Source organism: Sinocyclocheilus grahami, unplaced genomic scaffold, assembly GCF_001515645.1.
Source record: "Sinocyclocheilus grahami isolate Dianchi unplaced genomic scaffold, SAMN03320097.WGS_v1.1 scaffold1100.1, whole genome shotgun sequence".
Lineage (NCBI taxonomy): Eukaryota > Metazoa > Chordata > Actinopteri > Cypriniformes > Cyprinidae > Sinocyclocheilus > Sinocyclocheilus grahami.
The window spans coordinates 243,525-270,885 of NW_015506279.1; the positions used below are offsets into that span (position 1 = coordinate 243,525).

A 27,361-nucleotide genomic window follows, 5' to 3' on the forward strand; every position below is an offset into this window, starting at 1 on the left:
GACATGAGGTCGAGTAAATGATTTTTAAGGGTGAACTATTCCTTTAAGGTTATGTATGTGTTCACTAATGTGTTTGTTTGAGAACTAACTGTCTGGCAGAAGACCACGTCTCGGCGGTACTGCAGGTTGAGGTCCATTGCGATGGTGGGTGCGCTGTCTTGCATGAGCAAGAAAACCATTGACTTCTTGGCTTTGTCGCTCATCATGGTCACACACTCCGTTAGGGTCGTCAAGAGGGGATACAGAGCCTCGCTCCACTCACCTGACACACACAAAGAATCTGCTGCTAATATCTTTATTAAACATCACATATTTACATGTTTCTTTAAATTCTCATGTTTCACTTTAAAGACCCCACTAAATCAAAATGTAAGATTTGTTGCTTTTAGTCTGTTTATTAGCGCAAATATTTACATTTTGTCATCATTTATTCACCCTCATGTCGCATTATTAGACTTCCATTTATCTTTGCAGCACAAATGCAGATATTTTTTAATGAAATCTGAAAGATTTCTGTCCATTCACTGAAAGTCCATTCCACTAAACTTCATTAAAGACACTGTAAAAGTAATCCATACGAATAGTGCAGTTTGTTAAAGAAATAAATAGTCAACTAAAGCTCAAATGTGCTTTCGTGATGTGCGAGAACCAACGAAGTCGCGCGAGCAATAATTTGAAGAACCAATGAGGTTTGAGCTTCCGTTGACCATATTTGATGGGCTCCATGTATGTGCGTTAACCAATGTTTACATGTGAATAAAAGCCTAAACTGAAGTGGTTGTGTCTCTTCAAAAGACTGAAATAGCTTGATTCATATGGATATGGATTCATACATTTATAATGTTTTTTATGAACTTTTTGATGTGTTACAGTTTTGGCAGACAGAAAATCACTCTAACTAAATTATCTTCATTTATGTTTTGAAGATGAATGAAAGTCTTATGGGATTGGAACAACATAAGGGTAACTGATGGCTGTATTTTGATGTTTGTGTGAACTAACCCTTTAAGGTAATCTCTATACTAGTTTAATAGTAAACACTGACAAAAAATGATTTTAGGAGATATATGCTCATAAAATTTACAATCCATCTTTTTCAGGAATACAGATTTAAAAAGGTGATGAGATTTTTTTTCCCAATTAAATTTCTAGAACTGGAAAGTCTGTTTGCCCCAGAAATTATAAATACCACTACAATAATATGCTTCCTGTAAGAGTGTAGTAGTATATTTTTATTTAATGCCAATTGTAATTTTTTTTCTCCAAAAATACAAGTATAACAAATACAATAAAAAACAGCAAACAAAAGCAAGTTATATTACACAAGATTCCCGTAAGAGTGAATTGCATTTTTAGTATACTATATGTCAGGGCCGTCCTTAGCTGACGCGGGGTAGGGAGCAGGGCCCCCTCGGTCCGTTTGCAATCGCGTTCCGGGGTGGGGTGGGGTGTTCTCCCTTAGTCCATTCGCCGCGGGGCCCCCTCAAGTGTGGGGCCCGATGCGACCGCACCAGCTGCACCCCCCTAAGGACGGCCCTGCTATATGTATACTTAATATATATTTTAAGCATTTTTAAATGCAGCTGACCATTATATTTTAACACATCAGGGGTACACAAGCCAATTCACAGGGACTTTAAATGTAAACGTGAGTGGACAGAGTTCAGAAAACAGTAGCAATGACAAGTTTACAAGAAACACCATTAACAAGGATGAACAACAACAACAACAGATGTGACAAAAGTAAACACAAATTCAGCAAAAGCGCATAAGCTTAAGGGGCGAAGGGGCTCCTACCTGGGTAACTCTCCTCTCCACTGCTGCTGCTGCCATCTAGAGGACGGAGGTGCAACATGCAACAGTTAACTTAGCGAGTGCAACTAGCATAGCGCACGCAGCTCACATAGACATTGAATAGAACGTAAGACAGCAGCAACTTTACAACATAGATTTAACAACTACTGTTTTTCCACTAAAATGCAAAGTGGAATGCTGGATAGGTTTGCCTAGATACAATATGTAAGTAATATTCACAGCTGCCTGGCAAGCTAATGATTTCATAGTCATTATATAATGGAAAAGGCTACTGTAAATCACAGCATGCTAGCACTGCCAAGTGACTAACTGGCACAGACAGCCAGAAACAGACAGACAGCCTGTGAGCCTGTTAGCCAGCCAGCCAATCAAACGAGAGCATCCGGTCACATGTTCACAGTAGGCAAATATGCTGGGTCAAACAACAGAATGTTCCAGAAACATGTTCCAGAGACATCAGCGTAAGACAGCAGCAACTTTACAACATAGATTTAACAACTACTGTTTTTCCACAAAATGCAAAGTGGAATGCTGGATAGGTTTGCCTAGATACAATATGTAAGTAATATATGTAAGTAAGAAAAGGCTACTGTAAATCACAGCATGCTAGCACTGCCAAGTGACTAACTGGCACAGACAGCTAGAAACAGACAGACAGCCTGTGAGCCTGTTAGCCAGCCAGCCAATCAAACGAGAGCATCCGGTCACATGTTCACAGTAGGCAAATATGCTGGGTCAAACAACAGAATGTTCCAGAAACATGTTCCAGAGACATGGCACATCAACAGAGAGTCACACAGAGTCAACACACATTCATTAACATAAACTGTGGAATTCACTTGGATGTCAGTTTTTCCATACATTCATATTGCTTTGTTTTGGCAAAAAGTAAACAAATATACACATACTACTAGACTCAAATCAGACAACATACACAATGATGCATAATAGATACCTAGGTAAAAAAAAAACAGATGATGAGATTAGAAACAATGGGAGAAGAATTTCAAGCCACAACCAGTCAAGTAAAAGTAATATAAATGCTAGTTGCTATGGCAGCATGCAAACCTGTTTGAAGACGAACAGGTGACAGAGTTTGTGAAAAACAGAGACTGAAAGTGTAATAACTAGAAAAGAAAGAAGAGATGAGTATGTACATGTGTTAGTGTCTGTACCACTATAGAAACACAATGGACAAGCAGCAGGGAATGTGAAGCAGAGTGCAGAAGGCAGAAAAACGTAACATTTGGAATTGACGAGAGACTGCCAACTAGGCCCGATGCTGTTCTTAAAAATATAACAGAGAGAGAGAGAAGGTGTGAACAAGACAGTGAAAGGCACCTACAGGCATGCGTTTCTGCATTAACAGGGCATGCAGGGTTCAGATCGGGTGGTGAAGATGGTGACGATGATGGTGAAGGTGACTGTTGTTGCGGTTCAGGGACAGAGGAAGGCTCCTCCATGCAGACAGGGTTGATCCAGAAGGCTTTTGTTTTCCCATTACCTTTCTTACTGGTGCCACTTTGCTGGTCAGTCTGGAACATGTCCTCACTGCTGCTGCTATGCAAACGGTCCCTCTGCAGCAGTTTGTCCACTCGCTGGATGATACACTCCAGACTTTTGTCAACATTCCCCCACACCTTTTCCTGTGACAAAGAAACTGTTTGTACAAAGTGCAAATTTTGGGCACAAACACATGCATGAAAACATTTTTAAACAAAATGATGCACTCATTCAGTGATTTCGGTCCCCCAAAATTTTAACACTTCAAAAAATTCATAACACCTTAAAAGTAATCCATCTGAACCGAGCGGTTTAATCCAAGTCTTCTGAAGAGACACAATCACTTTATATGATTTAATTTAGGCTTTTATTAACATTGTTAAAAGTGAAAGCATACATTTTTATAATAATAATAATGTTTATTGTTTTAGGTAAAATAGTTAATTTAGGGATTTTTGGGGAGTATTTTCTTTATCTGCATTAAAATTTTCTTCATCTGGGTTTCAATAAAACTAGTATTGAGCAAACCTGACCAAATGAAACCTGAATTCAAACTAAAACCTGATCAAATTGATAAACTGATCAAATGTGACAGTAAAACTTTTACATTGTCACGGAAAAAAAACATTTTAAATAATATTATTTTGAATGATTTATTCATTAAAGAATCCTGAAAAAAATGTAACATGATACCCACAAAATATTTAGCAGTACAACTGTTTTCAACATTGATAATTATAAGAAATGTTTCTTGCACACCAAATCAGCATATTAGAAAGATTTCTGAAGGATCATGTGACACTGAAGACTGGAGTAATGACTGCTGCTGGAGTAAATTCAGCTTTGCTATCACAGTAATTAATTACACTTTAATATAATTTACAATAGAAATAATATTTCACAATATGACTATTTTTACTGTATGATCAAGCAAATAAATGCTTAAGAGACTTCTTTCAAAAACTCAAACTTTTGAATGGTAGTTTATGTCAAGATTAACAAGAGATCTGAACACATCAGATTACAAAATAGTTTAATTCATATATCCAAACTGCTGTCTGAGAATGTAAAATGTGTAAAAAGTGTAAATATTGTCAGTAAATATTTTACACTTTATTTAAAGGATATTTTATAGTTTACTTCAAATGGATGTTACAATTAGTGCTGGGAACGATTAATCGTCCAAAATAAAAGTTTCTGTTTATTTAATATATGTGTGTGTACTGTGTATATTTATTATGTATATATAAAGATACACACACCCAAGTATATATTTTGAAAATATTTAAATGTATATATTTATATTCATATAATTTATATCATATATAAACATACTGAATATATAAACATAACATATTTTTCTTAAATATATACATGCATGTGTGTGTATTTATATACACATAATAAATATACACAGTACACACACATACATTATGTACACAAAAACTTTTATTTTGGATGTGATTAATCGCAATTAATCGTTGCCCCAGCACTAGTTATAATACATTTGTTGTTATCAGGCCTCTAAATCCTTCTTACCCACTCTTCCTCATGCCAATCAACATGGAGGGATGAACGACTGTTTCTGCCACTCCATTTGGCCAGTAGTGTGTCCTGATCATTCCTCAGCACCACCTGCTCTGAGTCAGCAGAGGGCGAGTTTTTAGAGGCGATGTACTCGGGTCTAGCTGCGTTCAGGGCCTGCACTGCAGACGCCAGCAGTTTACAGTCACACACCATCACCAGCTGCCGTGTCTGAAAGTGAGAGAGAAAAAGGGGTTATAATGTCAAATTCAGAATACACTGGGTCCAAGTTAGAAAAATTAAATGTGTTAATTTGTATCATCAAATGGATATAAAGTACTCTGACACCCACCTTATCCGCTAGGATGGCGAGGGTTCTCTCCATGCCGTTAGCGGAGCGTTCTTTAGCGGCACGAGACAGGCGCTCAGCGTAGTAGCTGACCTGAGTCTTGAGCGTGTTGATATGGGAGATGATCTCTTTGGCACGGATAATATCCTGAGGGATGTAGACGATGGACTGGGAGCTGGACAGAGCACTGCTGCTGGACCAGAGAGAGCTTGGTTACTTAAAAACACCATACAAGCAATAAACGCACATGCACTTTACTACATTACACAACAACAGACACATAATGATTGTGCATTTAATTCAGACAGTGATGCTCCAGAGACTTTGACAAGCACCAAACACTTCAGGTCCTCAAACTTGATTTTTCAGAGCAAAGAGAACAAGGTGCTCAGGGATGAACAAACGGGGTTATTTGTTCTGCAGGAGAATTATGCCATCAGTCCTTTAAATGGCAGATATGTTTCACTAAGTGCTTCTATACAATACAAAGGTGCAGTGAAGCGTGTTTGTACATCTTCGATGAACAGACAGTATAATTTCAGGAAACACATATGGCTGAGTGAACCTGTAAAGAACCAGGTCATATTTCACCTCTGTTTTAAATGTGATATGCAAGACACTGCATTTTGCATAAAGAAAAATATGTCTATTTTTAGGGTCCATTCATTTTAGTCCTATTTTTTCAACTGAGAAAGTCACTGCAAAAAAAACTTGTCAAAAATAACTTTAATGATAACTCATTTTAATTGATTATTATTAACTGACTGCTAGAGATAATTTAAAAATGTAAAACTAGTTTATATATTATTTAAATTGTAAAATAAAGTGTTGCTAATTAAATAAAAAGGTACTGAATTTAATTTATGCTGAGACTGAGATTTTTCAAAATTTAATTAGTGAGAAACGTTTTCTTCAATTTTTATGAACAATGTGTCACAATGCAATTATTAAATGACCCTAAAATATGTGCATAATTGTCTTTATGCATAATAATATATACTCTTTTGTTTTAGGGACTACATACTGTACAACCCAGACATTTATACATGAGATTCCCCCAAGTTATTGCAGTACAACAGCATAAATGACTAAAAAAAATTTTAACAAGAAGCACAGATATATATATATGTGTGTGCTCAGCAAAAGACAATTATATGACTTTTTATTCAAACACACAGACTCATATTACTCTTTTGTAGCGACTACAGAAAAGGGATGATGGAATCACAGAATAATGAATATCGTTCTGTTTCAAAACGTAGTGAGGCAGTGTAGGCATCATATGCGCTCATCCGGCACAAAGCCTGTTTCAGAACATAGGCAATCTAATTATGTTGCCTCCAAATTTTAAGACAACATTAAAGGCAACCCCAAAATGCATTAGATGAGCTCTGGTTATAATGTTGCAGCTCACTAGGTTTTAAATCAGAGATGTCATGCAGTAAATGGCACAAAAAAACAAACAAACAAAAAAATAAGTTCAAACTAACTCACCATTCCTCCTCATAAATGCTGATTAGAAAGCAAAAATGCAATTAAAACGTATGAAAAATAAACTAAGAGTGTATCTTAAAAGGGGAACTGCTACTGATGTAACACTAGCAAACCAACACATAACCAAAAGCAGCCCAGAAGGTGACAAACACTAAGAGTAATGATTTTGAAAGTAGAATATAAATTTTACATTAACAGGCAAAAAGTACAGTACCGTTATAAATGCAATAGTTAGCTAGCAAAAACTCTAGTGCGATTTTAAATGTTTATAAAGTTTTTTTATTTTTTATTTTTTTTTAATTGTCATCCTTAATGAATGAACTCACACACACATTTATTTCCTGTTAATATATTACAGCAAAAAGGAAACAGATAAAGTTTACTTAAGTGAAACTACCAGACTGCCATTTAACAAAACAGATATAAACGGCCATCTGTGACTTGGGACATTACCACAAATTTGATCCACATGATAGCTCTTCCTTCACATGCACGTACATGTGAACACATGCGTACAGTACACTCAGTTAATATCTTGCATATTTTCAAAGTTAGATTCAAAACGTGACTTACACTTTTTTTGCCTCCTCAAATTTTTGTAATAGTTTCCGCAAACCACCGTTTTTGAAGCCCTGGCAGTGAGCTGCAGGGGCCCCGATCGTAACCACATCATAGGTGTGATCTGGATACACAAACATCCATGTCACAAAATGAACAACTTAGTTCTTAATATGTAATTATTGTCAGTATTTGAAAATAATTGAATAATAGTGACCCTGCACATTGACATGAAGATCAGTAGTGTAACACATGTATCTCACACTACTCTGGACATCCATTTCTGCCTCAGAGATAAAAATTATAAATGAGTTTAAAATAAGAAATAATGTCGCAGATATAAAGTTGTGAGATATAAAGCCACATTACAAGATATAAAGTCACAACTGGGAGATATAAAGTTGCACTCCAAGATATACATTTGGAATAACAAGGAATAAAGTTGCATTATGATATATATTGCAATTACAGGGGGAAAAAAAAGTCATGAGAAGTCACATTGTGAGTAATGAGGTCACACTGCAATATATAAAGTCATAATTGGGAGGCATAAAGTCGTGGTATGAGATATACATTTGCAAACATGCAAAATAGTTGCATTGTGAAATACAAAGTAAAGTTACATTACGAGATAAAAAGTCACAAATACATAAAAAAAAATAAAAATCACACAAGATGTTGAATTGTAAGATATTAAGTCACAAGTGTGAGATACAGTCGTAATGCAAGATAAAAAGTCACAATTATGTGAAAAAGTCATGAGAAACTGCACTGTAATACTGTCTCTACAAAGTTCTGAAAGAACCAGTCACTGATTGGTAAAGTCACTGTGTCACTGCAGCGGCCGTTTGAAACGCCATTTCCCATAGAAACCTGAGTCTAGACCAGCCAATGCGCAATTGGGCATGTGCAGTCATAGGCGCATTATAACTGCACATGCACATTGGCTAGTCTAGCCTGAAAAATAAGCTTTTTAAATGCTATTTGAGCATAAAAAACAACATTCCTGGGGCAGTTCATTTCAGATTTTGTTGCTGATTTGAAATATGTAATTTATTTGCGAGTTCAGCAAGCAGTTTTTGAGATTTCAGCATTCATTTAGATGGTCTTGTATGAGCTGCCCGCAGGCGTTGCAAATATGGCCGCAGAGTAAGGTTGTGACATGAGGAAATTCCCCCCCCCCGGTTAATCGACGAGTGATAACACCGATAATACAGGTATCACCATGGGGGCAGGGGCAGTCCCTCTTTTCCTTCACTTTTAAATAGCTTGTAAAAGTGGCATGCGCATTTTACTTTCACTTTCGAATTAGCGGCAATTCGGCGTTAATTGCTTGAATGCAACAACAAAATACAACGTCAAACTCACTTTAGCCTATATATAAAACATAGAACTTTTATTAACAAAACAAATAAAAAATACACCATGCTATAGGGCAGGCTATGCCTAATATAAAATAACAAATAACTTACATAAAGCTTAAATAGGTATACAAAACTGGAAAAGAGTAAATGTGTATAATATATAACCAAATAAATAAGAAACGTAGAACGTTTATTAGCAAAACGAATAAGAAAGCTTGGAGGCACGGCATACACCTTGATGTCAAATAAAATAAATAAATTACACAAAGTTTAAATAAAGTAAAAATCAGCAAACACTGTGGAACCAATTAAATAAGAAACAAATGTTTTAAAAAAACTTCCAAAATCACCGTAGATAAAATGGCAAAAGTCAACAGGCTTTTCAAAATCCAAAATATTGCCAAACATGAGCTTTTGCATTTAGTTTCTAAACTAAATCATCCATCATCGTCTTGTCTGTCTCATCCCACTCTTCTTGTCGACTCACTCTCCTCACTGGATAAATTAAATCTGATCTGTGATGCGACTGTCTTTCAGCATGCTGCATTGAGCATCCGCGTTCAGTTTTAAATTGTAGTGTCTGTTCTTTTACTGAACTAAATGATTTTATTACTATAAAACATCAAAACGACGGTGGGGGTCGGTGCCGCGGTGGGCAAGTGACATAACCGGTGTTGCGGCTTAACAACGGTATCACCATCAGCACCATCTTTAACAACGGTATCACCATCAGCACCATCTATCGCGGCAAGCCTACCGCAGAGTGAATAGACTTTCCTTGAAAGGGACTTTGTCAACATTCAAATACTTGGCTAGTGCTTGCTGTAGCAGTTTCAACTCGTTTCAGAAATCCTACACCTTCCCCAGCTCCACCTGTATAGATCTGCTACAGGGAAATGCCATGCATGTTATATATGGGGATTGTTTCATATATGTTATAGGTGCAGCAGCAGAAATGTCTCTCATGTAGTACTATAGCTTGAAAAGTGTAATTGCAAGACTAGAGGGGTCAAAACTAAAATAACATCAGTGATCGTCTGAGTGCATGAAAACTTTTGTATAAGCGACTATTTACATGTGCTAAGTGCTCTGAATAACACCTCCTACTGCCTGCTGGGATTGAATCAGTAAAGAGCACATACACTAAAGTGCCCAACAAGAATATAGAGCAGTGACAAAACCCTTTCAAACAGAGGGAAATAACGAAAAGGGGAAGAGGAGGACTAATGAAAGAAGAACACAGAATGAATGAAAGATATCTAACCACAGCCAGACTCATCCTGAGCCCTCATTCTCTGCACATGAAGGTTGGTAGGCATAAATTCCAATTTCCTCTCTGCTTTCAGATTACTGGCTTTAAATGATGGACCTGTAAGACACAGAGAGATAGAGAGAGAAAGAAATCTCTTGACACCCCTTTATCATTCAAACAGGGTAGACATGTCTACTATTCTTAGACTTTCAGGTCACTGGAGAATCTTTCAAAGAATTCTGGGTCATCTGAAAGAGTTTTCTACCAGTTTAACCCTATAAAGTCAACTCTTATAACCATATTTGACAAGGAAAAACCCTCTAAATTACCAACGTTTAAAACTTTGCTGAAAAACGTGTTGTATCTAATGCATGCCTTCTGTTGTCTAATGAATAATTTATACATTTTAGGAAGTTAAAAGAATCATCAAAATGTCTAGACTTCATGTCATGGTACACAAGTCTTTTTGCTGTGAAATCTTTACTGATTTTTATCAAGTAAACGTAATAATAACTAGTTTGTAATATTTCAAAATGAACACTTGACTGAAGCAACTTGTTTATCCCAAAAATGCGTGTAACAAATATGATACATCAGGCTGTTTCAATGTAATGCATTGCATTATATGTTTTGGCCCCACAATGAATACTACAGAGCTCATTAAAAACCGAACATTTAAGTATTATCTTACTAACACATTTAATTGGGACAAATAGTGAGAATTATATTTATATGCATTTGATATAAGTAATTTGCTATACTGATAGTATAGTACATTGATTTACAAGCTATCAGAATTTCTTCTTATTTTTTGGCCATATTAATATCAGCAACTGCACCAAATTGCAACTTTTTGCTCAGTTTTTTTGCCTCACGTAAGTGATTTCAATAATTGTATAAATGTATGCATGTAAATACAATGACTTCATGCATTTTAGCTGGCATGGCCTTCATGAATTCCACAAGCATAAGTCCTGATGACCAATTTCATGTTCTAATTTAAGAATTATTTGATTAGTGACCTAGAAATAGCAAAGAAACTTTTCTTCATTTTCTGTCATTTTTTTAAATGTTCAAATGCTAGCTTATTTCCAAATGTTTAATTATATTTTGAATCCAACACTATCAGTGTTACCTCACATATTTGGACCCTACTCTATGATCATGTGCTCTTTTTGCACATCTTACACAAGTACAAGAAGTACTGAAAGTTCTGAAATGAAGTGTGTAACACCTCTTGCAACCTCCAAATGCAGACTGACCTTTGTAGTCCTGCAGGTCTGTGTGTGTATCCTGATAGGTCTGAAGGATGCTCTGGTACTGCGTCACAATTTGCCGTCTGAGATTCTCCCAACACGGTGATAACTCTCCTAACTCCTCCAGCTCAGATACTCTACGAACATCAACACAATCATGTAAAGGAACACTCTCTGTATATATTCATGCCACTAAAATGGTCATAGTGTGCACTGCATGCAACTGTGTATATGTCTGAGATTATGATAAACACCTTGAGGAATCCTCTTCCAGTAAGAGTTTGACAAACTGTCGTGGGATGTTAAGTGACAGGACGCTCTCAGCCATCTGTTCCAGGATCCGTAAATGATTCCCGTCAGTGGTTGGAAAACGGTACATACGTGACATGGTGCCACCAAACACTGAGACACAGAAATAGAATTAAACCATAAAGAGAAATCAATTGTGCCAGGCTGAAGCATTAAAACTGTATTTGCGTGCATTTATGATATTATGACCAGGTCCTGAATTTCACTTCTGTAAATAAAAATGGAACTAAGTGCCAATGAGCTTGGGAAAAGCACTATTACAGCAATAAAACATAATTATCATTAGTTATTCTTAGTACCAGCCATGTTTCTGTCAATATTTTCCAAGGAGACATTAAGCTCAAACTACTACAAAAAAGGTGTATATTAAATGTAGATTTAAATCTAATTTGCTTTCTTTCTTTTTTTTTAATACACAAAAAAATAAAATGGCTTATGAGTCAAAACAGACTTTTAACGGTATTTGTATTTCTGAGCACTTTCTGGACAGCTGTTACTCACAACATATGCAATTTTTTTTTTTTTTTAAATACTTTTACTCAAGTATACATTCAATTGGTCAAAAGTGACAGTTAAGATTTTAACAATGGTACAAAATTACAAAAAAGTAAGCATGCATGTATGTTTCTAAATTTTTTTTTTGCAGTTTTAAACATTTTATTTATATTTGAACATTATATTTAACAATAAATGTTCCCTGAGCAGTAAATCAGCATATTAAAATGATTTCTGAAAGATCATGTAATTTTAAAGACTGGAGTAATTCAGATTTGCCATCAAAGGAATAAATAAAACATTTAAATTTATTAAAATAGAAAACAGTTATTTTTATTTTCATATTTTATAGTATATCTGTTTTTACAAAAAATTTAAATAATAATAATCTTGCCAAATGTTTTGATTAAAAAAAAGTGTACTATACATTTTGAAAATGCCACTTGTTTTAACATTTTGTTATGTAACGCAAATACATTTAGAAATACTTTTACTCAAGTATACATTCAATTGGTCAAAAGTGACAGTTAAGATTTTAACAATGGTACAAAATTACAAAAAAGTAAGCATGCATGTATGTTTCTAAATTTATTTTTGCAGTTTTAAACATTTTATTTATATTTGAACATTATATTTAACAATAAATGTTCCCTGAGCAGTAAATCAGCATATTAAAATGATTTCTGAAAGATCATGTAATTTTAAAGACTGGAGTAATTCAGATTTGCCATCAAAGGAATAAATAAAACATTTAAATTTATTAAAATAGAAAACAGTTATTTTTATTTTCATATTTTATAGTATATCTGTTTTTACAAAAAATTTAAATAATAATAATCTTGCCAAATGTTTTGATTAAAAAAAAAGTGTACTATACATTTTGAAAATGCCACTTGTTTTAACATTTTGTTATGTAACGCAAATACATTTATATATTTTTAACTGTGGTGTCAAATTGTGCCTAAATTTCAAATTTTAGCCATTTGCTGCGGAGTTCCAGCCATTTGAGAACTCATCCAATCATCATATAGAGTAGGTGTTTTCAGGCAGTACAAAAATATAGTGATTGAAAACCCAATGTCCACTGAACAAACAGATGTTTTTCCAATGCAAAGAGCACATAATGTTCCTCAATACTCCCTGTGAAGCATGGGGTCCTAACTGAAACCAAAATTACGTGTTTAGAGCATGAAATCAATGAAACGGTTCCATGCCACACACATTTGGCCATACACTACATTTCCATCACAATGAATAAGTCTTAGGGTGTGAAAAATAAGCCATTCTTCTAGAGGCTGACATTCTTACCAGATCGAAGAAAAGAGTCTTTCCACAGAGAGGCGTATTTCGCTCGGACACCCACAGATTCTGTCAGACTCTCATCCACGGAGAGGACAGTCTGCAGCAATGGCACACGGTAGAACAAAAACATGTCAGAATGAGTAAAAAGTAGTGAACAAACATGCCGTTAGTTGGGTCACTGGGGCATAGGTAGGCTCACCCTGCCATTGATGGTGTCTTGTAGTTGTTTGATTGGTGTATGCTGATCTCTCTTCTCCTCTAGCTGCCAGGCAATGACTGTAATACTACCCACATGCTTGTTTTCTGCTGACCTGAGGAAAAGGAATAACAGATGTCAATATGCTCAAACTGCATAAGACTGCAACCTTTTCAGCATAAACCACTTCTAGACACCCATCTAGGAGCTGTCAAGACTGGTGGATCACCTGAGAGGTAAGTTTAGTCTATGGTTCTTTTCTAGCAGAAGATCCTTCACTGGAAACATCGCTGAGCCAAGAAGGTACATCTAAAAAGTGAGAAAAATAAAATAAAAGAACTAAAAGATAAAGACAAAATAGCAGATTCAGAGCTGTTCTTCTCATTTGTTGTGCGTGGTGTGTATCTCACCGTTCCTTGTGAGCGATCTTTTACATCGTACACAGAGAGCTTGACCTGTGTGTGCTGGTTAATGTGGGAGTCTTGGAAGAAAGCCACACTGCTAAGGAACATGGGATTACTTGTACCCTGCAAAACAGAGGTCAAACCATTTGTTTTTCGATTAGTCATCCACATCAGTCCACATTGTTCCATAAATGACAGAAAAAACCTGATCACAAGTGGTCAACACCATGGCCGTACCCAGGGTTAGAAAATTAGTGAGGTCCGGGGGGAGCGGGGACTTTTATCAGTTGTTTATTGCAACAATACATAACTACAATAACTTTGTCTAGTGCTCTTAAGAAAGTTTATAGCATAATTTGTGAAAATTTAACTATACTGAATGACATGGCAATACCGCTGTTCCCTATATGCAGAGTACGCAGTTTGCGTAGGGCACCAACTCCTGGGGGGGGGGGGGGCACATCCCCGTTTTTGGAAACAGAAAAAACCTGATCACAAGTGGTCAACACCATGGCCGTACCCAGGGTTAGAAAATTAGTGAGGTCCGGGGGGAGCGGGGACTTTTATCAGTTGTTTATTGCAACAATACATAACTACAATAACTTTGTCTAGTGCTCTTAAGAAAGTTTATAGCATAATTTGTGAAAATTTAACTATACTGAATGACATGGCAATACCGCTGTTCCCTATATGCAGAGTACGCAGTTTGCGTAGGGCACCAACTCCTGGGGGGGGGGGGCACATCCCAGATTTCTGAATGCATGAGACTATAAAATCAATCAGACAACTGCATTAATAAAATGATAGCTATAGGTAACTGTCTAGATTTGTAATTTGTAAATAATACAATTTATTTACTCTTATATTTTATTAAAGTTCTATTTTCACCCCTAGAGTAGTTTTTTTTTTTTTACTTCCATAATATTTGCAGGAGGGGGCACAACAATACAATCATGCTTAGGGCACCCATTTGACCAGCAGCAGCCCTGCATGGCATAGACTTCTTCATGGTTTTTGCGTATTTCATTGAATTCTGTAACCTACTTGTTCTACAGATCTGCGTGTACTAGTGTTAAATGCTACTGCTTTTGACAGCGTTGATAACGTTTATGACAGATAATATCATGATAATTTTTGCGTTTCCCTTACTGAATGTCGTATCCTGTCAGCAAAAACCTGTCCATGGGCTTTTTTGTCTGCTTTTAGTTTAAGTACCGGCGATGCAGTGTTGCCAGATATTAATACTAAAAATAAACAAAGAAACTAAAAATAAACCGAAATTATTTCCAATCTTTTGCAAATAAGATAAAGATATCGCTGACTCTAAACTGCAACTTCTTACTTTATTAATTTTCTAAAGTGTTAAACTAAGTGGAAAAGACAAGTCCAAAAACCCTTATAATAGTTGGATCTGGCAACACGGAGGCTGCACCCGCATCTTCACTCACAACTCTCTCAAGCCTTGTTCACTCCGCCAGCGTCTCGCAGCGATCATTTTCATAACAGGGACGCTAAACATTCTTGCAAGCGGTCTAAACTGAATTATACATGTCATGCAGGCATTCATATGAGGAGTTTAACAGCTAATTAGTCATTCAAAGAACAAATTATATTTTTGAACATGAAAATTTTACAGAGGTCCGGACCTCGGTGGCCTCATAGCTGGTTACGGGCCTGGTCAACACTAAACACTAGGGCTGGACAAAAAGAATAGATTTTGTGATTAATTGTGTCCTTCATTTGAACAATCTTGATAACGTTTCTTCTACAGCCCATGGCAAAAGAAATCATGTTTTACCGGAGTTTGTAACCCAAAATTAACATTAGACAGAGTACCATAATATAAGAAAAAAAACATGTCTTTCATTTGAATTGTCCTCATAACATACTTTACAACAAGTGTATTGCGATTCACGAACATATGACTAATAATCCACCAATATTTGAACATTTTAATTAATCTGAATTGGCTGAGAAGCTTTTCTGTTTGGCTGATGTGTCAGAAATGGGACTTTTATTTTGACAGCACTGAGAATGCTAGTTTTATTTTTTCCCAAATTCTGTTTTATTTTTTTTCCAAATTCCAAAATTCCATTTATATTTCTCTGGATTAATTTTTTTCCCATTTAAATTTTTCTATACTCTGCTTTAATGGTTAAAGGGGTCCTATTATGCTCTTTTACAAAGTCTTGATTTTGTTTTGGGGGTGTACTAGAAAAGGCTCTCATACTAGGTTGTTCGAAAAACACATTATTTTTCACATATTTTACATTATTACAACACCTCTCTCCCCAGTCTGGCATGAACGGCTCGAATAGTTCCAGTATCAAATGAAGGCCTGCCTTCTGAAATACGAAATGTGCTGTGATTGGTTAGCTGGGCCAGTGTGTGTTGTGATTGGCACCACTTGGCGCCTGGTCAGGAAATGTCATGCCCCTTACCATAGCCGCCTGCGAGCTTCAGTGTAAATATTGCATCAACATCAAATCAATTTGCGCACAATTTAGACCCGGATGATTGTAACCACTCGAAGTTCGTCTGCCTTGGGAAAGCTAGCGTGTCTCCGACATAGTGATAACACTCGTTGACTTCTCTAGTGCAGCTCAACCAGGTCTCATCCCATTCGTCGATATTTGTGATATCACAGATCCCGGAAATTATGCATTGTAGTCTAAACGAGTCGTTCGTTGTAGTTTTTGAAAAGTGATTTCTGTTAAAGGGGTCATATGATGTTCCTAAAAAGACACACATTATTTTCCACATACTGTACATTATTGTTTCTCCTCTATGCCCCGCCTTTCTGAAACGCATAGATTTTTACAAAGCTCATTGGGTCTGAAAAGCGAGGTGTGCTCTGATTGGCCAGCTATCTAGTGCGTTGTGATTGGCCGAATACCTCAAGCATGTGACGGAAATGTTATACCCCTTACCATATTGTGATGATGCCCTGTCCGGCTGGAGCGACGATTCAAAAACATGAAATCCCATTATAAACGAGTCATTCGTTGCATCCAGTGGGGACATAATTCTGGATTATAATGACTTATACTGTCTTTTTACGCGTTGCATTGCATCGTGCTGCGTAAACATAAAACCATGTCTGCATTTGTGATCGGAGAAATGACAAACTACAAACGCTACTCTACACTGCTCAAAACTCGAGTTTGAATCGTCAGTGGCAAATTCTTTAAATATAAAAAAACGTACTGACAGTCTGTGAGTCAGAACAGTTGGCATTGTAGTCTACTCTATCAGGATCAGGAAACAGTCCTCCATAAAATGTGCTGCACACATCTGAATATTTGGGTTGAACTGTTCTGGAATAGTGTTGTACAAGTGGCAAATTTTTTAAATATAAAAAACGTACTTACAGTCTGTGAGTCAGAACAGTTGGCATTGTAGTCTACTCTATCAGGATCAGGAAACAGTCCTCCATAAAATGTGCTGCACACATCTGAATATTTGGGTTGAACTGTTCTGGAATAGTGTTGTAAATACAACTGAACCACTGATTTCTAGTCGTCTCCTCTTCTGGAAGTCCAAACAAAGTAGTTTCACTTTCACAACGAAACACAGCGTCACACACGGCAGCCTAGAGTGAGCGGAGGCCGGTGGCTAGAGTTAGCGATGGCCGGCTAGAATGAGCTTAGGCCGGTGGGCTTGAGAACGGCGCGGCGGGCGGGCGGGTTTGCGGCAACCAATATGTGATGACTCCGCTTCGTCCACGGGGAAATCCAATCCGGCGAACCACAGCGCGAAGTTGATGTATTTACTCAGCGACCAGCAGGATCAGCTCCAGGCATGACGAAGCGGATATCGTCCTCTTTTGGAAGGCCAAACAAAGTAGTTTCGATTTCACAACGAAACACACAAACACACAGCACCTTCACGACATGGCGGCAACAACAATACTACAGCGAGAATAAAAGTTATGCCATCTTTCTTTGCGTGAACATTTAGGCGGTGTTATGCAAATCTTCCCACATCGTGACGTAGACATGTTGGGGGCGTGTTAGAACGAGCCGTTTTAGGTAGGCGTGGTTTACTCTTAACTTTTATAAAGAATATCTCTTTGGATTTGAGACTTTAAGCAACTTTACAGATATTCTTTATGCACCAAGAGCTTGTAACATAACAAAATTGAAATCGCATCATATGACCCCTTTAAATAAAATATCTTCTTTTGAAGTGGACTTTGAGCTTTGTAACTTTGCAGATCTTTTTTATGCTCAAACAGCAACATTACAGACTAACTAAAGTTGAAAAAGTGAAAAAGCTTAATAGGACCCCTTTAAATAATAAATAAAAATGATCAAAACGCATCTAATTAATTGAAATCATGAAACGTTCACAATTTAACAGCAATTTATTAAGTTTAACAAAAATTACTTTTTTAAAGCCCTATGAAATACGTTTTTAAAATTCAGTTTTAATTTGACCAAATTCAGTATTTTCCATTAATTTTCTGGATTCCATTTTAATGGTTTCATTACATTTTAATAATCAAAAGCACCTCTAATTCATTGATTTTATAGAAATATTTATTTATTATTACTATGGGCGTTTTAAGAAATACTGTGTTGTGTATTTACATTTTTCTGGTAAATATTAACAAATAGTAATAATTGTATTATTATTAGTAGTAGTATCATTACATTAAGTAATATATTTCTGTCACAGTTTCTTCACGTTAAACCAAACTTTTATTTTGATAGGTTGCTGTGAAGACCTTAAGTTTCTTATTGTATTTGATTTGATGACAGTTTTCTCAAAAGAAATGGTAAAATGCTCATGAAGTGACTCCCAGAACAGTTCTAGAGATTATAGTTATATGTTCATGTTCTCTTATATTGAGGCGGCAGAGAATGAAATCACCGCGAGCGTCACGTGCGCTTCAGTATGTGTGTAGTAAACGAAACAGCCTGTCTGCACCCATTCATTCACTTCACATTCATATTCATATTTAAATAGTATTTTTGCGGCTTAATATTCACAGACACAAGTCCATATTGATTTAAGAGTACTGACCTACTTTTCATTTATTCATCCAAAATTTGGCAAATTCCATAACATTCCACGTTATACAGTAAATTCAATTTTTTTGAATAGATTCCACGATTTGGTTTTCCAAAATCGGTTTTTGGTTGGTTTTCGGTTTTCCGCATCACTGAAATCATAGAGCCCTAGAATGCCAGTGTACAGAGCTCCTATTCTCCCAGTCATCATAGGTTTACAGTCTCTGTTTAACAGTTCTGTCTAATAAATTATTAGACAGTACTGTTAATCAAAGTAAACGCATATGAAAAAGTATTATATAAGTTTAATCAGCATCTGTTGACCGCTTATAAAGACCGTTATTAAAAATGTTATTGATATTCCACAGGATTACGCTAAGTATGTTTTTCAACAAATAATACATTCATATAAGTGTTCATGAACTTATTAAAAGGTTACCTGTATAATTTATAGCATTAGCAAAGAGTACTATAACAGAAATACGCCCCAATGAATCAAATTACATTGCTCACCTCAATGATCTCTGTCTGTGCATGTTTGGTCCAGAAAGCCTGAGGAGGTGTGGTACAGCTCACAGCAACAAAACTGTTGGGTTTTCGGTCCAAAGACGGTGTGGTCAGCTCACTACAGACTATACAATCACATTCACATTCAGGGTCAAGACAGAGTTAAGATTTTCCACAAGAAGCATTGTATATATGAATGAGCTACAGTGTACCTCGTGTTATTTGCTAAAACCTGCCGGCACTCAGAGATATAATCAGACCTCCACAGTTGAACCACTTTATTTACAGCTTATGAGAGATAGAGGCAGTCACTTAATCCAAATGCAGCTGCTTTAGCGGTTAACTCCACGTAAGCATACAGTAGGACACAGAGAACTCACAGAAATATTTATACTACTGTTCAGTGTCATTTACAGTCTAAAGATCAGATCTGATAGCCAGCTGAACCATTATATTCCCAGCAGTCTTGGCTGCTAGTGGAGAATAGATCATTTCTGGTGCCACTTTAATTTAAAATTTGAGTATGTGATGGTTGGATCAAAACCAAGACTGACCAAGACTGAACTCCAGTACTGGCTCATCTGGATCTTGACTGTTTCCTACAAAGAGGAGAAAGAGAAAGACCTTATATAATTCTGACCTGATATAATGCAAAGTAAAAATGTAATACAAGAGAATTTCAAACAAGTTCACTAGCACTATTGTATACCTTCCAATGCTAGTCCAAGCATCTCTGAGGAAAGCTCAAAAGTGTTCGACCTGTACACCGACCACGGACGTTCCCTCCGTGACATTTTGGCAGGATGTTTGTGTGTGTTGAAGTTCAAATAACAGGAGTGGTGGAAACCCACACAGAGCCAGACACACTCCCGTGTGGCCGTTTCCTCCTCTGTTATCTGAGAGAGAGAGAGAAATATATATAATTTTTTTTTTCAGAATTGGTGGAAACACAGGAACATTGAAGTAGTGTTTGACAAGCAACTGAACTTCATAAGACCACGTTTCCTACAGGCACCACTGGAGGGTTCTAGAGTACAATCACAGCTTCCAGAATTGAAATAGAAACAATTATTGTGGGGAACAACCCCTTATCAACCCCAGAAGCAGAGCAAAGGATATTGCTAATATAGAATATTTCAACTAGTTAAGTACAAGAAATAAATTAAACTGTGCATATACATCTCATTGCAGATCCATTCAGAATGGATGAAACCAGTGGACCAGATGGCATTGCTCTGAAGAAGCCTGTCCAATATACCTCCTCCAATCCTCTTTTATGAATATTTGATCATTAATTTGATCTTTTTTTGAATATGCAAAATGTAAATACCTTTAAAGGAGGCCTATTATGCCCCTTTTTACTAAATGTAATATATGTCTCAGGTGTCCCCAGAATGTGTCTGAAGTTTCAGCTCAAAATACCTTACAGATAATTTATTATATCATTTTGAAAAAGCCTATTTTGAGAGCAAGCAGAAATTGAAAAACACTCTTTTTGTACATGCATCTTTAAATGCAAATGAGCTGCTGCTCCCTGCCCCCTTTTCCAGAATAGGGCAGTGCCTTTACAGCTCGTTCCTCAGATATTCTACCAAAAAAAACATGTTTGGTTTTGATTATCATGTCTATCGTGCTGAAATCATGCGTTTTAAACCAAATGAAACTTCTGGTATACTGTTTTCTGAGTGCACTCATCCGAAGCACGCACACAAAAAGCAGCTGTTACATGGCATGTAAACACAAAACTAAGTTCTCTTTCATGTCTTATTGCGCTTAAACTGACAAATACGCACTTGTCTCCTCTGAGGCTCTGAGCGGCTCAATTTTTTACAAGCTTGCAGAGAAAGGCTTACCCCAAAAAAATTGTTGCAAAAAAATTACTGGGCTGGAATTTTCATGTTTTCTGGGTTGGTAGACGCACCCGGGACATGAAAAACGCCAGATTTCACCTTTAAAACTACAACATCAGAAAGAAAGGACTGGAAACTTAAGATAAATATTTAGTAGAAGACTAAATCTCTGAGAAAAACTATGAGATGGTATAGGACAGTATGCCCATATGTGATAAAGGGAGTCCCTCTACTGTACATCTGTTTATCCATCTAGATTTTTCAAGCATTTAAAAGACCTTCTATGAATCATCTGTGCCTCTAGTAGGCATATAGATAACTTCATAATGTTAATAGACATGGTTGATGAACAGAACCTCGCCTGCCCACATCACACTATGAGTCAAACATGAACAAGAGGAGCTGATGTTAAATCCAACACACACAGATGCATCAAATCTCAACAAATGCCCTGTTTAGAAATTCACATAATGTGGTCCAAAGGTCTAAGACTACACTGGGATTTATTTTATGTAAATAAATAAAGTTTTAGTATAAAGCAAAAGGGAAACATTCCAAATATTAAATTTAAGAAATTAAGAAATTCTGATACTCAAGTACTCAAACACTTCCCTGTCAAAATGCTTTAACCACAATTTATATTGAAAAATGCACACATATTAGAAAAAATGAACTTCTAGATCCCATAGTATGTATTCTCACACAAACCATAGACTGTAAAAGCAGCAGTGATAATGGGACAGTATGTGAATGGTGAGGGTGTGCATGTGTGTTTGGATGCAGTATGTTGTGGCAGCTTGTTTACTGCATGTTGAGCAAGCATGTGTCCATGCCTTTTACACATGAGAACAGTGAGGAGGAGAGAGTGCCCTCTTCGATTCATCTTCTCACTATACTTCCTGTGAGAAAAATGCAGGTAATAGATATTTGTCTTTACAAATCATCTTTTGTTAAACATCAAGAATTTTATTTAGACAACTGACAGAAATATGACAAAAAAATGCCCTAAATTCTGCTCAGCTGGTTGTCTCCATGGAGATGAGGTTTTACGGTATTGCCACTCTCTGTGTGATTGTTCTTTCATTGCTGCTAAAATGAAAAGAAAAAAAAAACGGAACTGCTGTGGGAGATTACTAAAGCAAGTGCGGGCTGCAAACTTTTACTTGCTATTGACACAACCTCAATGACCCAGCTCTGCAGCTTCTGCAAAGCCATGAGAAAAACAACTTAAAGTAGTGATGCATCAAAATCGAAAATTCTTGACTAAAAATCCTGCATTTAGCTTAAGATGAATATTTCTATTTTGTTTGGAACAAATTCCAGGGCTCCAGACTGCGACCAAATAGATTAATAATGATTAATAATTATTCTCATTATTATTATTATTGATAACAATAATAAAATTATATCATACTTGTTCTATTGTTTCTTTGTTCCCTGGCAATACAACAATAATAACTCTGGCATTTTCAAATTATATTTAAACTTTACTGATGCAAAAACTGACTTTTAACTAAAATAAGCTCCTTCTGTAGTTTATTAAGGATAGCCAACAATGGACAATAGACCTTTCTTCAGGAACAGTGGCAGGTTGTTTAGAAACAGTAGTGTTTCACATTAGAGACAATTCCTCTTCTCATGTATTTAATGCGATTTTGTGTTTAATAGCCTCTATGCAAAACATTTTTTATTAATGCTCTAAAACCAAGATAGCAATCACTTTTGGGCATGATGACTTGCATGCACAACTGTAAAACACAAATATAAACTGCAATTGGGCTTGAAACTTGTATATATGCTTCCTTAGACTTAGTAAATTTCCTTGTCTATTTGGATTTTTTACCACACAAACAAGGTGGCACATAGATTTTCCATGTACTGGATTATAAAATAATAGTTTCTGGTCAAATTTTGGCCAAAATCTTAGGCCTTTTTTCCTTTTTTGGACGAAAACTAAAAATGGCATTTTGGTGACATTTTACTACAAAAACATTTAACTGAATCCCTAGTAAAAAGCATAATTATGTATTAAGTGTCCGAGAAGTGGGAGAACTTCTTGTTCTCAATCTCGGTGGATCAGAAAGAGACATTAACACCAATATTGAGTGCCATATATAGGTCCTGGAGACCCCACCAGATTTATGAGTCACATGAACTGGAACAGCAAGACAGGGAGAGCTTTTTCAGATAATCCCTACAGACTACCTGACACACTTTTTCTTCATGTGTCCAACTGAAAACGGCACACAAATTCTAACAGACTCCAAGTATGAAATACTGTAGGAGTCCAATGTCATTTCAAAGCAAGAAATGCTTCAACAAGCACTAGCAGTTGTCTCCTTTTAGTGTGTTGGGTTTCCTGCAGAGGGCAAGGAGAATTGACGTGAAAACACTTTTCACTTCTCTCTTGCTGGTTACAGCATTTTTCATGTGCAAAAGAGAGGAACTTGGTATAAGATGCAGTTGGTTGCCCTAACCCTCCTTAAATGGCCAGAGATATTTCCTTTTTTCTTTGATCCACCTGAGGTGACAGCAGCAGGCTTTAAAGGGGTCATATGATGCGATTTCAATTTTTCCTTTCTCTTTGAAGTGTTACAAGCTCTTGGTGCATAAAGAAGATCTGTAAAATTGCAAAGACTAAAGTCTCAAATCCAAAGAGATACTCTTTATAAAAGTTAAGAGTCAACCATGCCTACCTAAAACAGCTCGTTCTAACACACCCCCACATGTCTACGTCACGATGTGGGAAGATTTGCATAACTCCGCCCAAATATTCACTCAAAGAAAGAAGGCGTAACTTTTATTCTCGCTGTAGTATTGTTGCTGCCGCCATGTCGTGTGTGTTTGTGTTCTGTGTGTTTCGTTGTGAAAGTGAAACTACTTTGTTTGGCCTTCCAAAAGAGGACAATATCCGCTTCGTAATGCCTAGAGCTGATCCATGCTGGTCGCTGAGGAAGCCATTCTCAAGCCCGCCTACCGCCGCTCAATCAAGCCGGCCTCTGCTCATTCAGGCCTGCCAGCCTCCGCTCACTCTAGCCCACCGTGTGAAACTACTTTGTTTGGCCTTCCAAAAGAGGACACAACTAGAAATCAGTGGTTAAGTTGTTTTTACAACATTGTCGCAGAACAGTCCAACCCAAATATTCAGATGTGTGCAGCGCATTTTATGGAGGACTGTTTTCTGATCCTGGTAGAGTAGACTACAATGCCAGCTGTTCTGACTCACAGACTGTAAGTATGTTTTCATTTTAAGGATTTGCCACTGATGATTCAAACGCGAGTTTTGAGCAGTGTAGAGTAGCACTTGTTGTTTGTCATTTCTCCGATCACAAATGCAGACATGGTTTTATGTTTACGCGGCGCGATGTAAGGCAATGCGAAAAAAAGACAGTATAAGTCATAAGTCCGTAATTATGTCCCCACTGGATGCAACAAATGCCTAGTTTATAATGGGTTTTAATGTTTGTGTCTCGTCGTTCCGGCCGGGACACGCCATCACAGTATGGTAAGGGGCATAACATTTCCATCACACGCTTGAGGTATTCGGCCAATCACAACGCACTAGATAGCTGGCCAATCAGAGCACACCTCGCTTTTCAGACCGATGAACTGAGCGTTTCAGAAAGGCGGGGAATAGAGGAGAAACAATAATGTACAGTATGTGGAAAATAATGTGTTTTTTGAACCTTAAACCGCATAAACATTTCATTACACCAAATAATGTTATTTTTAGCAACATCATAGGACCCCTTTAATTAAAGGGATAATTCACACAAAAATAAAAACTGTCATCATTTACTTACCCTCATGCTGCTTCTAATTCATAATACTTTTGTTCATTTTGACACACAAATGAAGTTATTTTTTTCTCAGATGAGAGACACTTAACTGTACTAAACTACGACACTTCAAAAGTTTCACAAGGAGATCATAAAACAGACTTTTTTTTATACATATAAACATTGATTAACACATACAAGAAGCATAACAAATACAGTAATAGAGTGCTCAAAAGGTCCAGCAAAGGTCTGTTCATCATTAAACCGATAATGTTTTACATTGTTTTATGAACTTTTTGAAGCTTGGAAATTTTTGTTGCATGGAGTTTCAATGGATGTTTTTTTTTTATTTATTTTTTTTTTTAAGTTAAATGACATAACGGTGAGTAAATGATGATGATTTTCTTTGTTGGATGAACTATCCCTTCTATGAACTGCCATGTGTGATGTGTATAATTGTACACATGTATAATTTCTCCATGTCTCTGTGGCTCCAAATCAGTACAATAATAATAATTTATAGACTACACTAAATATAAGTTTATAAGTTAATATACAAGTTTTGATAATTTTAATTGCCTTGCAAGCATCATAAGAAAATGTGTGAATATACTGTACAGCAATATCTTATAATATGCAAATCTTTATAGACCAAGTTTAAAACATAACACTCAAGTTTTATACAACATGCAACAGTGGGTCCCCTGCTCTGCCTTACAATCCACTGAGGGGTCCTTGTCTGAAGACTCTGGCTTTAAATAGCCCACTTCTAAAGTATGGCACCAAAGGCACCTTACATTTTAAGCCTGCTGCTTAAAATTCAGAGTTATTTTTCTTCAGAGATAAGCATGGCCAAAACAAACTCCACTCTTTTCAAATATCCATGAGAGAGACAGAGAAAGAAACAGAAAGAGTGAAGAAAAAGGAGTGTGTTTGTTTTAGATTACTCTTTTTCCACAGGCACTGAGTCAGGAGGAGAGCAGAGACTGGAGACCGTAAAAGGACAAACCTAGTTTCCCAGTTTTCACTTTCTGTCTGACTGCCAAACCTCGAACCCATTGTCCTTCTCCTCTTACACACTCACTCTCTCTCTCTCTCTCTCTCTCTCTCTCTCTCGCTCTCTCATACAAACATACAGTATAAATGTCATTAAGCAGTTAAGCAGGTGAATGGCCTGAAACCCCCTCAGATGTTCTTCTGTAGCTCTAGTTAAACTTCCCACATAGAGAGAGAGTTAACAAACCAAGCTCAACACGATCCAGAACTGATCATCTCTATAACACATCAGTCTCCTTTCCTCTTCCCACACACCTCTCATTTACAGCTGCATCACTTCCTCCCACACGCACACTCAGGTAAAACTTTCTACAGTGTTAAACTGTCATTTTTACCCTCTCTCAAGCGCTGTTAACTCCAAACCATCCTTTCAATTTAAAATGTTCAACAATGGACCAGTTCACCAAATATACCACTATGATATTTGTCAAACCCAAAAACAACCCAGTCTTATCCAGTTTTTCATAAACAAGCAAATTCCTAGTAATTGAGTATACATATGGATACACATATTGGCACCATATCGTTGATTGGCTGATATTCACAATTCTTATTTTGCCAATACAGGGTACTACAGGTAGGGTTATTAGATAATTAATCGTGGCCTTCTACAATTTTAAGATTTATATTATATTGCATTCATTTAGCATTAACTTAAAGGGATGGATTATGCCACAAATGTAAACTTCAAGAGTATAATCCCTCTAAAGAGAGTGCTTTCCCTTTAAGAACACGTGCTGGAATTGAACAACAGCTGTAACTGAAGGCTCCTCCTCTTGTTATACGTTTTACAATAATTTTTAATTATAATAATAATAAAATAACATTTATTTTAATAATAAAATAACAATTTATTTTATTATAACAATACAGGTGCCTCTCAATAAATTAGAATGTCGTGGAAAAGTTAATTTATTTCAGTAATTCAATTTAAATTGTGAAACTCGTGTATTAAATAAATTCAATGCACACAGACTGAAGTAGTTTAAGTCTTTGGTTCTTTTAATTGTGATGATTTTGGCTCACATTTAACAAAAACCCATCAATTCACTATCTCAACAAATTAGAATACTTCATAAGACCAATAAAAAAACATATTTAGTGAATTGTTGGCCTTCTGGAAAGTATGTTCATTTACTGTACATGTACTCAATACTTGGTAGGGGCTCCTTTTGCTTTAATTACTGCCTCAATTTGGCGTGGCATGGAGGTGATCATAGATTCTCTATGGGGTGGTCTGGTGAGTTTGCTGGCCAGTCAAGCACACCGACACCATGGTCATTTAACCAACTTTTGGTGCTTTTGGCAGTGTGGGCAGGTGCCAAATCCTGCT

At 36.5% G+C, this 27,361-nt stretch overlaps 1 protein-coding gene across 7 annotated transcripts in view; it reads right to left on the reverse strand.

Moving 5' to 3' along the window:
- LOC107566790 (type I inositol 3,4-bisphosphate 4-phosphatase-like) overlaps positions 1-27,361 on the reverse strand; it is a 58,656-nt gene that overhangs the window by 16,980 nt on the left and 14,315 nt on the right. For 3 of the 7 annotated variants that reach the window (XR_001606551.1, XM_016252331.1, XM_016252329.1), the window contains exons 2-18: positions 20,053-20,239; positions 19,898-19,942; positions 19,350-19,468; positions 13,828-13,944; positions 13,647-13,726; positions 13,421-13,532; positions 13,228-13,318; positions 11,370-11,517; positions 11,122-11,252; positions 9,872-9,976; positions 7,259-7,367; positions 6,686-6,703; positions 5,195-5,381; positions 4,858-5,073; positions 3,161-3,461; positions 1,798-1,833; positions 90-262 (exon numbers count right to left, since the gene is read on the reverse strand). Coding sequence is in view for 6 of the 7 variants with exons in the window: in XM_016252331.1 (XP_016107817.1) it covers positions 90-262; positions 1,798-1,833; positions 3,161-3,461; positions 4,858-5,073; positions 5,195-5,381; positions 6,686-6,703; positions 7,259-7,367; positions 9,872-9,976; positions 11,122-11,252; positions 11,370-11,517; positions 13,228-13,318; positions 13,421-13,532; positions 13,647-13,726; positions 13,828-13,944; positions 19,350-19,468; positions 19,898-19,942; positions 20,053-20,137 (2,073 nt within the window). In the remaining variant the exon portion in view is untranslated. The remainder of the gene's footprint in view (positions 1-89; positions 263-1,797; positions 1,834-3,160; positions 3,462-4,857; positions 5,074-5,194; positions 5,382-6,685; positions 6,704-7,258; positions 7,368-9,871; positions 9,977-11,121; positions 11,253-11,369; positions 11,518-13,227; positions 13,319-13,420; positions 13,533-13,646; positions 13,727-13,827; positions 13,945-19,349; positions 19,469-19,897; positions 19,943-20,052; positions 20,240-27,361) is intronic. The other 4 variants (XM_016252335.1, XM_016252334.1, XM_016252333.1 and 1 more) reach the window with 3 other exon arrangements.